General features: G+C 41.8%; 1 protein-coding gene across 2 annotated transcripts in view; it reads right to left on the bottom strand.

Moving 5' to 3' along the window:
• Window positions 1–12,073, bottom strand: part of LOC143135517 (NACHT, LRR and PYD domains-containing protein 3-like) — a 41,486-nt gene extending 29,413 nt beyond the window's left edge. For both annotated transcript variants that reach the window (XM_076296132.1, XM_076296133.1), the window contains exons 1-5: window positions 11,985–12,073; window positions 6,921–7,060; window positions 4,056–4,169; window positions 3,440–3,550; window positions 2,588–2,701 (exon numbers count right to left, since the gene is read on the bottom strand). In XM_076296132.1, the coding sequence (XP_076152247.1) occupies window positions 2,588–2,701; window positions 3,440–3,550; window positions 4,056–4,169; window positions 6,921–7,036 (455 nt within the window). In that variant the 5' untranslated portion in view covers window positions 7,037–7,060; window positions 11,985–12,073. The remainder of the gene's footprint in view (window positions 1–2,587; window positions 2,702–3,439; window positions 3,551–4,055; window positions 4,170–6,920; window positions 7,061–11,984) is intronic.
• Between the last annotated feature and the right edge of the window lie 1,005 nt (window positions 12,074–13,078).

The following is a 13,078-nucleotide window of genomic DNA, read 5'->3' as shown; positions in this document are numbered from 1 at the left end:
GTTCACACGCTCACACACCACACCTTGCATTTCTCACGTAGAAATATTACTAGGGATGTCAAGGCATCTGCATAATTATTAGAGGAGGTGCAGGGATACGAGAGGATTTCTCGCAGGGTTCAGAACTAGCGCACCACTCACCAGCAAAATCAAAAAAATAAATAGCCACCGACATCCAATCAAAAAATAGTAGGCTATTCGTTGTATCCGGGTAAAATTCCAAAATAGCACATCCCCTCCCTACAACCACGTTATGCTTGTGTGGGGTTACACGTTTAAGATTTCAAAACTGCACCAACATTCTTTTTATTCAGAAATTCAACTGTCTGTCATTTGGTAAACCAGCCTACTTATCGTACTTTACAGGGTGTGTAAATCAAGCCTTTTCACGAACATTTGGCCTAGCCTACTTTATGGCAAAATTATTTCTTATCTATAAACTAAACTAAACTGTCGGTCATTAAGAAAACCTAATGATTGTGTCGTTATAGCTTTGTGTAAGCCAGACATCAGCAACGTTCATTTTACACGAGCAATCACTCTCGTGGCTGCCTGCACTTTCCCTGTCGTCACGGCTGCAACTTTCGCACTCGTTTGTGCTTTTTAGCGCCGTGTTCATCAGGTCCCGGGACACCCATCTGATCCTCCATGGACCATGTAAACAATGAATGAAAATTAGCTTATTATTAACGAGTGTTATCAATTTGAGCGAGTATGCTACACATAGGCCTACATTTTTTTCTAAACATACAGGACTGCTGCAGACAATGACCTGCCAACCACCATAATGTATAATGAACTTGCTGTCCTCGGTTTCGGCATGCACATGCTTAGTCTAATGATTCAGTGACAATATAGGCTACTCAAGTAAATAAAGCAATTAGCCTAATAAATAAAATATTTGTCTCACTCAGTACATATAGGCCTACATCTCGTAAATTGGTGAGCCATAGAATATCCCAGCGTCACGATTATTATATTTCAAGATTCCAATCTATCCCACCTAAATATGAAAAAAGTTATTTCTACTGACATGCTTCCTGGTGACATAAAAAAACAAATGGTTTCCCTTGATAAGGCTGACATAAGAGACATAGGCTATGCATTATACTTTCCCAGACAAAAACAAGATATAGGATGTATAGATTACAATGACAAATTCAAGGTCTCAAAGGGTTAATGCTTCTTTCCAATTTTTTTTTATAATTAGTGAGTGAGTGCACCCCCCCCCCCCCCCCCCAATCTCACTCCAAGCTGAGCTCAAAACTTGAGAACCCTGCCCCAGTATGCTGCTCTTATTCAATTGATGCAAGTTATGGTGTAACACCAGAGACTTTCTAATGTGGAGACACAGCACTCAAAAAATCCTCCATAGAAATGCATGGGGCTAGTTTGCAACGCCAATATGGCCGTTGTCTACACATATCCCACCCCTTCCTCGCCAAAATGTCGACATGTGTATACATTGAGCGAATCATGTGGTGTGAGTTGACTACTTTGAGCCAATTATGTGCTGTGTTGTGCAGACATTGTGCCAATCATGTGTTGTGAACTCGACACTGGAGCACGGTTGGTGTGGTGAAGCCTTGCGCACGCGCATTTCTGCTGAATAGGATGCCCGATGAGTACCCAAAAAGCGTTGCAATATGGCCGCCGAGTGGAGGGACATGCCTAAAAGGACTTTGGTAACACTACTGTAGCTCGCTAGCTGTTTTTTTTTTGTTTTTTTTGGTCTCGGTCTTGGTCTCGGTCTCGTCTCGACTTTGTCTTGGTCTTGACTCAGTCTGTCTTGGCCTTGGTCTCGTCTTGGTCTCGGTCTTGATACCCTCTGGTCTTGGTAGTGTCTTGGTCTCGGTTTAGGCGGTCTTGACTACAAGTCTAGTGTGGCCTTGGGTGTGTGTATATACATGTGTGTGTGTGTGTGTGCCCAAATAGCAAAATCAGATTGGCAGATAGCGGATGGTGGTCCGAACTTTTCATGAATATTAAGAAAAGTTAATACAATTATATATGGAGTATAATTAAACAAATGAAAAAGACTTTAGACCAATAGAGGCAAAATATTGGTCAATTTGTCTGCAACCCGCCAGCGGACCGCCAGCTATGCCCCCAATGGACCGCCAGCCTCTTGCTGTGTGTGTGTGCGTGTGTGTAAAGAGAGCTACATATTACGTAAGGGATAACGGCCGCCGAGGTGTCCTGTTATACGGAATTAATGGACGAGGGGCAAAAAACTCCCCGACGCGCAGCAGGTCTGTGTGTCTGTGTTCTCTCTCTCTCTGGTTCTCTCTGTGTGTATGTGTGTGTATGCATGTGTGTGTGTGTGTGTGTGTGTGTGTGTGTGTGTGTATGCACGTGTGTGTGTGTGTGTGTGTGTCTGTGTGTAGAATACATTCTTCATTTATGATCTTTTTCTCTCTCTCTCTGGTTCTCTCTGAGTGTGTGTGTGTGTGTCTGTCTCTGTCTCTGTCTCTGTGTGTGTGTGTGTGTGTGTGTGTGTGTGTGTCTGTGTGTGCGTGTATTGCATGTGACAACACTGACATTTCTAAATAGCTTTCATAAAAACTACACACTGATAACTACTCACTTTAGACCTGATGGAACTGGTTCACTGCTGAATTTGGGCGGAAGATCTATGGACTGATCACTCTTCATGGACACACAGCTGGGCACTGGAGATGGAGGTCTGTGTGTCTGTGGTCTGGTTACATAAGACACAAGAAATACAACATCAACTCATTCCTCTGCAGAGTGATTGCATTTGTTCACACAACAATACATTCTTCATTTATGCTCTCTCTCTCTCTGGTTCTGTGTGTGTGTGTGTATGCACGTGTGTGTGTGTGTGTGTCTGTGTGTGTTTGTTTGAGTCTGTGTGTGTGTGTATGTAGAATACATTCTTCATTTATGATCTTTTTCTCTCTCTCTCTCTGGTTCTCTGTGTGTGTGTGTGTGTGTGTGTGTGTGTGTGTGTGTGTGTGTGTGTGTGTGTGTGTGTGTGTGTGTGTGTGTGTGTGTGTGTGTGTGTGTGTGTGTGTGTGTGTGTGTGTGTGCGTGCGTGCGTGTGTGTGCACGTGTGTCTGTGTGTGTTTGTTTGAGTCTGTGAGTGTGTGTATGTAGAATACATTCTTCATTTATGATCTTTTTCTCTCTCTCTCTCTGGTTCTGTGTGTGCGTGTGCATGTGTTTGCGTGTGTGTGTGTTTGCGTGTGTGTGTGTGTGTATGCACGTGTGTGTGTGTGTGTGTGTGTGTGTGTCTGTGTGTGTTTGTTTGAGTCTGTGTGTGTGTGTATGTAGAATACATTCTTCATTTATGATCTTTTTCTCTCTCTCTCTCTGGTTCTCTGTGTGTGTGTGTCTGTGTGTGCGTGTATTGCATGTGACAACACTGACATTTGTAAATAGCTTTCATAAAAACTACACACTGATAACTACTCACTTTAGACCTGATGGAACTGGTTCACTGCTGAATTTGGGCGGAAGATCTATGGACTGATCACTCATGGACACACAGCTGGGCACTGGAGATGGAGGTCTGTGTGTCTGTGGTCTGGTTACATAAGACACAAGAAATACAACATCAACTCATTCCTCTGAAGAGTGATTGCATTTGTTCACACAACAATACATTCTTCATTTATGCTCTCTCTCTCTCTGGTTCTGTGTGTGTGTGTGTGTGTGTGTGTGTGTGTGCACGTGTGTCTGTGTGTGTTTGTTTGAGTCTGTGAGTGTGTGTATGTAGAATACATTCTTCGTTTATGATCTTTTTCTCTCTCTCTCTGGTTCTGTGTGTATGCACGTGTGTGTGTGTGTGTCTGTGTGTGTTTGTTTGAGTCTGTGTGTCTGTGTGTCTGTGTATGTAGAATACATTCTTCATTTATGATCTTTTTCTCTCTCTCTCTCTGGTTCTCTGTGTGTGAGTGTGAGTGTGAGTGTGTGTGTGTGTGTGTGTGTGTGTGTGTGTGTGTGTGTCTCTGTGTGTGTGTGTATTGCATGTGACAAGACTGACATTTGTAAATAACTTTCATAAAAACTACACACTGATAACTACTCACTTTAGACCTGATGAAACTGGTTCACTGCTGAATTTGGGCGGAAGATCTATGGACTGATCACTCTTCATGGACACACAGCTGGGCACTGGAGATGGAGGTCTGTGTGTCTGTGGTCTGGTTACATAAGACACAAGAAATACAACATCAACTCATTCCTCTGCAGAGTGATTGCATTTGTTCACACAACAATACATTCTTCATTTATGCTCTCTCTCTTGCATGCTGGGAGTTCGGGTGTGAGAGCGCCATGGGTGGTTGGGTCTGATTTCCCCCTCAAAACGTATGCAGATTTAAAAGGAGTTGGGTCTGATTTCCCCCTCAAAACGTATGCAGATTTAAAAGGAGTTGGGTCTGATTTCCCCCTCAAAACGAACGTATGCAGATTTAAAAGGAGTTGGGTCTGATTTTCCCCTCAAAACGTATGCAGATTTAAAAGGAGTTGGGTCTGATTTCCCCCTCAAAACGTGTGCAGATTTAAAAGTTTGCCTTTCTTGTGGTTGTTTGGCTTTGTGCAAGCAGTTCCTTGTTGCGTTTTTTTGGGATTGTTGAAGATGGCGTGTTCCCAGCCAAGGAACACGCCATCTCTCTCAATCTGTAATGGAATTAGGTGTGTTCCTGAATCGGTAGAGGAACGGTTATGCCTTTGCCTGCGCCAGCACATACCATTTCGAATGTTCCATCGTTCCACGTTGACAATGATTCCTTTAGTTGTAAGAACCTGGCCCTTAAACATGTTATGTCTTTTTGGAGACAAGTGTTTATGTTTTTGAATGAGCCTGGCAAATATTTAGATGTTTCATGTACCGTATATGAGGAGTACGTTCATGTGCAGAAAGAATTTTGAAAAAAGGAGGTTGCTCATCGGAGATATTCAGGTCTGAATATTGCTATTTTTTGGGTATTCGCTAGCCTGGCAATTTGCCATCCCCTTGGTACGCTTCGCTTCTACAAGGGTCTGGGATCTCGGCTATTGACGAACGTTTGCAAGCTGGATGCGTGGACTCTGTAGAAGTTTGAAACGATTGGATCTGATTTCACCCAATCGCTAAAGTTTGGCCGTGACGTATGTTATGCGCCAGCTCGATCGTGAAGTAAGCTACACTACAACACTCAGAAATTGCCCACAACAATTATCATTCCCCACCAAAGCGAACAAGATGGATGTAAATGACCATGCCAGCTTTGCAATACAAATGTAAGAGTTAGTGGAAGAATAGCAAATAACTATTCAACAGTAAGGTTGAAGATAACATATTGTAACGCCGATGAGAAGTTAGGAGACGGGGAGGCTGATATATCGTTCCAAAACTCCGGTAGTTTATTTCCTATAGATGTACAGGCTAGTGCACGGGCAACAGGAGGTGTCCACTACAAAACAACAAAATGATCGCTGATAAATCACGGTCTCAATCACTCGTCATTCACACTCATCGGCCAACAACACAACGCAACACAACTCAGTCGCACGTAATCCACTTCTACTCTGACTAAACTTAGACGTCTTGAACCCCCTATTCTATTCCCTCGCCTTAGCAATCTCTAACCTATCCATACACCTAAATATTCTCTCCCGGACACCTTCCCCCAATCAAAACACATCAGAACTCATTGACACATTCCATGACACAGGAGGGAGAGGGAGACACAAACACTCGCACGCACACACACGCACACGCCGGGAACACCGAAAGCCCAACACTGGGGCAAATAGCCTCGGCGATACAATATCATCACAATTGTCAAAGCTAGATGTGATCATCATTGAAAACACGCCGCTTAATTCATACCGGGTCTGCCGCACATGCTGTAATTTAATATTGAGGCTACTGCGCGATACAAATCAAACGTTTCCCAAATCCCATAGGGAGTAGGGCCACGACATCTTTGCCCGAAATAAAATGTGTTAAACACTCTTTTTGTTCGGAGTTCAGTTCCTGAATATTTGGAAGCGTAGCCAGCACGGACTGAATTGCTTCATTAACTTATGCCATTGCCAAACTCCTCGAGGACTACAATTCAAACACAGCGCAGAATCTCGACGTCGTCTCTCACAACTCCCGCCTCCTGCTCGCTGATTGGCGCGGAGTCGAATCTACCGCTGCGAACGCGGCCAATGGCCGGAATCCCAGACGGAGTGGTGGAGGGAGATGAAAATCGACGGGGGAAATACGTAGGAAGGCAATTAAGCCAGGCTAGGTATTCGCCAAAAGGCATGTGACATAGTGGACATGTGCAGTCCTGGACTGACACCAGTCACACTTTCCGCCTTGTAACTCCAGTTTTAAACTAACCTTGTGTGGACCTTTGATGGCATGGATTGTTACTTTGCTGTGTTTAAATCTGACAGCAGGAGGGATGTCAACATTTTATGCCATTTAAGGGCCTTTTTTAGGTTTTTTGGCCTAAAACAAGGACAGGGGCCTAACTCCCCCTGGGTTATTTCAAAGTTTTTATGTGGACTGTCCAAGTTTAATCAAAATCGGTGACATAGCATGCATCACCCCCGCCTGGTCCTCTCATGGACACGCTCATAACTTGTTCACTCCTCTGCAGTTTTGATGACAATAAATAGAAGGCTAACGTTAATGATCTGCTTTACTTGCATCTCTCAACCTGGTGTTGCTAACCTACCAGTAGAGGTTAAGTCATTGAGAGACCTCAGACCAGCCTCAGACGAGTCCAGGAAGTGACGTCAATTCCAGAAATAAGTATATAATTTTCTTTACTTATTATGGAGAATACAGCAGGGGAAAACACCTATTTTCTTTTACAGTATGATGCGTACTGTATCTGTGTACTAACTTACCCTCCATCACAGTGTGTGGGGACAGGTATGATGCGTACTGTATCTGTGGATTAACTTACCCTCCATCAGAGTGTGTTGGTTTGCTGCTTTGTTGCACACAGCTGTGTGCTGCAGACTCTGGTCTGAGTGTCTCACTGTGACCTGCAGCCTCCTCTCTCTCCTGAGAGACACTCATCCTAGCAGCAGTGGGAGAGTCTCTCTGGGAATGTACATGAGACATATGCAGCTTTATGTCTTGTTTCATGTGTCACCACATACTATAGATTATAGCTGTAGCTAAACATGAACCGCTGTCTTTGTTTTCAGTATTCTGACAAGATGAAGAAACAGAACAAACAGAAGATGATGAAAGAAGCACAACAAACATGCAGCTGTAACTAAACAAGAATCATTATTTCAGTTTTTTTACAAGAAGAAGAAAGAACAAATGTCTTGAATAGAAGTGTTAAGGTGTAGGCCTATAGGCTAAAGTAAATTCCTCAGTACAGATTAAGGTCTTTGATCACTGAGATGGCAATGGCTGAAGCTTGATTTTGCGTTCAGTAAACCATATTTGTTTCAATCTGGACGATTGCTTTGGTTCATTGACCTGATGAATGATCATGACCAACTTGTCAGCGTGTCTTGTCAGAGATTGGCAGATTTCCTTTGAAAATGTTCAGGTTTTTCTTGTTGTTCAGGATACCATGCACCATAATTAGATTACCAAGGTCTTTCTTGGGAATTTTCTTGGGAATTTTATTTATGGACTTTTCCTCAGCTTTTAACACCGTGAGCATTGATAAACTATCTAAAATAAAATCTATCTATCTAAAAACTATCTAACTAAAATCTACAAAGCTTATTTTAAACACTGGACTCCCTCAAAGTTGTGTTCTATGCCCAATCCTCTTCTCTGTGTACACCAACAACATCACGTGTAACAGAGAAGGTATGGCACTTTTTAAAAATGAAGAGTTCAGATGCAGAACCCTCTAAATCCGTCTGACCACATTTCTTTTAAATGAGCATTTAAAATCCGGTTCCTATAGGTTTTTGCATAGAAAGCGATATTTCAGACCAGGAACAGAGTGTTATTTGGTAGGTTTTGAAGTTAAATTATTTGATTAACGTATACTATGTGAGGAGAGCATTCACTCACCATCTTTATCTCATTTTTGACGTAGGTGGCATTTAGATAGCCTGGGTGTTCCCATGCTGCCTTGCGCGCGATTTGATTCACGCTGCTAAGGCAGCCTGGAGACCATGGAGCAAATTTTCGCCTGAGATAGGAGACCGATCACAGAACAAGGGGGAAAGCAAGACGATGATGAGCTATGCACAGACGCATTTGATAGACATCCGTGGCACCCAATAAACGGATCTGGGCATTTTTTTCAAATACGAGAAAATTAACGTTTGGTTTCCAGACCACGTCTCATTGAGAAGTGGTGGCGCTAGCCAGGCTAGCATTTAGAGGCTTTTGCATCTGAACCCTTCATATGCGGATGACATTGCTGTAGTTGCACACATGTCCAACATTGATGCCATAACTCGCTACCAGCAGGTAGTAAATAACCTGTCCCAAACTTTTGTTGAGCTCTCCTTGGAGCTCAATATCGCAAAAACAAAAGAACTATGCTGTGGGGGCAGAGACAAGGCATCGCCTCTGTTTCAGCCACTTAGCATCCAGTGGAACAAGTGCAAGTATTCAGGTACCTGGGCACAGAAATAGACACTTCCCTGTCCTTCTCACAACACACAGACACAACATACAAAAAAGCACAACAACATCTCCACCTGCTCAGGAAACTCAGAACTTTTCAGGTCAGCAAGGATGTGCTAAACTTGGTTTACCGCTCCCTCATTGAATCAGTTCTCACTTTCAATATCTCTTCCTGGTACAACCTACTCACCATCAAACACAAAACAAGACTGCCACGTATAGTGAATCATGCTGCCAAAATAACTGGCTCCCCCATCTCCCCCTATCTCAGCTGTACAGCCACTCTGTGATCAGGAAAGCCAACCTGATCACAGAGGACCCCTCTCACCCCTCCATCACTCCTTCCAGCTACTACCATCAGGCAGGCGTTTTAACATACTAGTGGCCATAAAAACATGTACAAGAAATCCTTCATCCCCTCTGCAATAGCCATACTGAACAGCAAAAAAATGAGTCAGTTGATACCTCAACACCTCATGTCCTGTTTGTATATGTCTGTGTGAATGTGACTGGAGCCTTGTCAAAGGCAATTGTCTGTAACCTTTGTGTAACAGACAATAAAGTATTATCTTATCTTAATAAAAACAGACCCACAATAGCACAGCACCTCCACCATAATTCTCATTAGGTATGGGATTCTTTTCAGTCTAGTCGTTCTTCTATATATGCCAAACACAACGTGTTTCTAGCCAAAGAGCGCAATTTTCATTTCATCTGACAATAGACCACACTTCCAGACAAAATCACTGTACCATTTAGTAACTCCTGCCGTTTACATTGGTAATTAAACGACTGGACAGGCTGTTACCTAGCATGCCCTCTAAATAAGCTATTAGCAATGAGGTCGCTTTTGAATATTGTCAAAAAACCTTCATTTAAATTTAGTGTATTCTCTTGTCTTTCTGATGTTGAAAATGTCACTTTATTTTCATACCTTAGTGAAAAAGAAAGTCATGAACTACTTCTGAAAGTTCACAGACACTATGATTAACTTAAATAGTTGAAATTAGATAGGAAAATGCTTCTGTTAGGTTTTATATACAAGATTTTTCTAGGGGTGGCAATAATTGTGAGCAACATGATTTTGTTAAAAATATTTATTTCTTTGACAATTTTCTTTTTCTTAGAATAAATGTTCTTCACTTCAAGAGTGGATTTTCCCTCATTGTTTTCATTATGAGAGTAGAATGAATCGTCAAAAGATTATTTTTTATACCTGTTTTAGTCAACTTTACCCAAGGTGCCAATAATTCTGGAGGGTACTGTATATTAAATGAAATTACTTTTTGCAGGTTGGGATGTCTGATGTAAGGATTCTTAGCTGGTAAGCTAATGTTAGAAGAATGTAGCTGGGTAGCCTACTTTCACTGTCGGGAAAGTTCACTTTCTACATGAGCTCTACGTGAACTCTACAAAGTGCAGTTCAAAAATTTTAAAATGAACTATTTCAGTTCATAATTCAAACTTTGAACTAAGTTCACAGTTCCAAAAATGAACTAATTCAAAATTATGTTCACAGTTCATAGTTCTTTTTTCCATATGTTGCTGTGAGCTATTATTTTTCAAAATTATTGCCACATCCCATTTAGAATCACAGACAGCAATTTTTTTTATCTGAATTAAGTTCATGAAAGCAGGGCTTTCCACTTTACTCAAAGTCTCCGACAATCTATCCCACCAGGTTGCCCAGCTGTGGCTGGGAGATGACAATGGAGCCGCTACTGTACGCAGTTAATGGGATTTGGGTTGAGGATCTGTCTTGACTGTCTTTTGATTTTTTATTTGCTTGCACATACCTTGAAAGGCTAGCCGGGTGCTTCAGTTCAATGTGCCGTTTCAGGTTTTCTGTGGATGAGACTGAAGTGCGGATTTTCTTTTCTATCTATCAAAACAAGATGACGCATGCGGCGATGCGACAGTGGTGGCTGGTATTGCCAGATTGTGTTTTTTTTTCTGCTACATAAAAGCTGGCGGGCAAAGTTTGCACAGAAATGTAAGATCGTTTAAATTATATTATGATGCTTCCTTGCTGCTTTGTCGCCTACATGTTGCTGTCGACTCCATGCTGGTTTTTGTTTTGATAGATAGATAGATAGATAGATACTTTATCTAGGCCTGGTTATGATGTGCTTTCGCCTGGAAGGCTCTATAGAAATATGGCACCCTTTTAAACGAAGTTAAACTGAGAGAGCGTGCCGTTCATAGACACCAGAATGAACGAGTTCACAACCGGCATCACCGCTGTTTACCGATTTACGGCTTCCATTGACGTCGATTCAACACAAAGAAAACGTCAAACTAATGCCGCTGACTTATGCCAGCAACCATTTAACTTTGATAATAAACTAAATTGTGGTACAACATATATACAGCAAGAATAACAGAATTTGGCTCAAGCAACGTGGACAAATCTAAGGAGGAAGAAAATTGCAGCTGCATGACGGGAAGTTCTTTGCGTTCCCCTTGTCCATGAGTCACGTAACAGGTCACCTCAGCGGCCGTTATCCCTTACATTTCAGAGTGATTACATTCAAAAACATACCTTCATATTACATAAAAATGTATAAAGGAATGAAGTTTAAAAAGAAAAACACAATATATCAGATGGATTACACGAATAATTTGTAAGAAAAAACAAAATTTCTGCCGTAATTTCCTGTTAAATTAAATATTTCATGGCGCTAATGCGCTGCACGGCCACCAGATGACGCCATTTCACTGCTTGCTTTTACATCTAAAAAAGGCCCTAAGTGCAGTGCCATGCTGCCATCTGGTGGCCTGAAATATGTAGACATTTTAGAAAAGAAGCGACCGTTATCTTGTGCTTCCTTATCAATTATTCGTGTAATTCATCTGATATATTGTGTTTTCCTTTGTAAACTTCTTTCCTTTATAAATGGTGGAGTATCATTAAGATACATTTGGAATAATATTTGTCCACATGATGGTCTAACACGAACAGAGTAAACTTGATCAAACATGGTTAAGTTTTACTTCATTACATTTCCTCTTTTTCCCGCTGAGTTCTGTAATTTAATGTAGGCCTAGGCCTATGTGCACTGAACTTTTCGGGAAGTTAATCGTGGGCTTAATAATATAAGGACATCTACAACTTTTGACTTTTGTACACAGCCTTAACTATGTCTGTGCTTAGAAATCACAGAAACCTGTACATTCTCATGATGACAGTAAAGCATATAAGCATGCCAAACTTTACTAATGTTAGCGTAGACCTAGCTAATAACAAGAGCCGCCTAAACGTCATTCTCGTGGTGTTGATGTCGAGAGACAAACTAGGCTACCGTTACACGCATGTTATAGCCTAGTCCCCGTTATATTAATATGATCAAACCCAATTTGTAAAACAAAACACACACACTAAAACGTTCACGATCCACTTCTAAGATAGGCTACTTACCGATGCAATTTTCTTGGCGTTGGGCAACTGCGTGTTCACAAAATGGATGCAACGACTAGTTTCAGTCTCGTTAGGGGAGGAGACTGCCTCTGCCTCTGCCTAGGGGAGCACACTGACAGTTTCCATTTTCTTATATTTGGGTTGCAAGTGCCTCATAAAACTAAGTTCATTCCACCATTATGTGCGCCCAAACCTTCTTTGTTACGCACTTTTACTTAGTAGGCCTACTGTCTAACTTTACGCAGGCGGCCGCTTACCAGTGCATGCGTGCACTGCGTTAATTGTCTTACTGGTTCAGCTAGCTGTAGTCATTCACATCAGACCTCTGTGCTAATTTTTAAGGAGCTTTATTCCATTTATAAACTATTTGATACATGTATTTGTTCCCAAAACAAAACAGATTGTCTGCCTACTACCATATGGTTATTATTATTTTTTAATTGTGATAGCCTTATAATTATTAACATAGGCCTAGGTAGCCTACTCATTGTTTGCTTATTTTGTTGATAGACGTTTGATGAATAGCCTACTGTAGTTGATTGGAAGTGGAGGGGCAAGTTTTCGAAGGTATTTTCAACTATAATTTTAAGGTAGCCTAAATCATACTATGTGCATTCTTTGCAGTGGCAAGCGCTTTCTTAATGACGTTGCGTGCCGAGACAAGGAAGTACTCACACGTGAGTGCATACTCTACGTAAATTTGCATTCAGTTTGTGTACCACAGCTACTTCTGCTGTTTTACAGAAATAGCCATGATTCCCCATTCCAAAAAGGATAACTTTACTTCATTGTTAGTCGAGGCCTATATCAAAAGCGGTTGTTCACTTTGTGTGAATGACGCTATTTTCCGCGTCTTTTTTATTCCAACCGTGGGCACTTTGGAGAACGCGCACACATCCTGAATTACATACACCTGGTGTGACGGACGTGTACATTGATGGCTAGTCGCCCCCACACTGATGTGCTCCTGTTAGAGAACAGCTGCGACTTTACGTGATATTAAGAGATTTGAGTCCAGGCATCAAAATGGTTCTTCATTGAACTGTTGCAAGGCCGTAGCCATGATGTCAACATGGGGGGGGGGGGACCAAATC

This window comes from Alosa pseudoharengus, unplaced genomic scaffold (assembly GCF_046254945.1).
Source record: "Alosa pseudoharengus isolate Yale_2024_CS ecotype anadromous, Long Island Sound unplaced genomic scaffold, YU_APseudo_1.1 YU_APseudo_1.1_scf_1, whole genome shotgun sequence".
Classification (NCBI taxonomy): domain Eukaryota; kingdom Metazoa; phylum Chordata; class Actinopteri; order Clupeiformes; family Clupeidae; genus Alosa; species Alosa pseudoharengus.
Note: the sequence above shows the minus strand (reverse complement) of the source record. Positions and strands in the feature narration are given on the sequence as shown.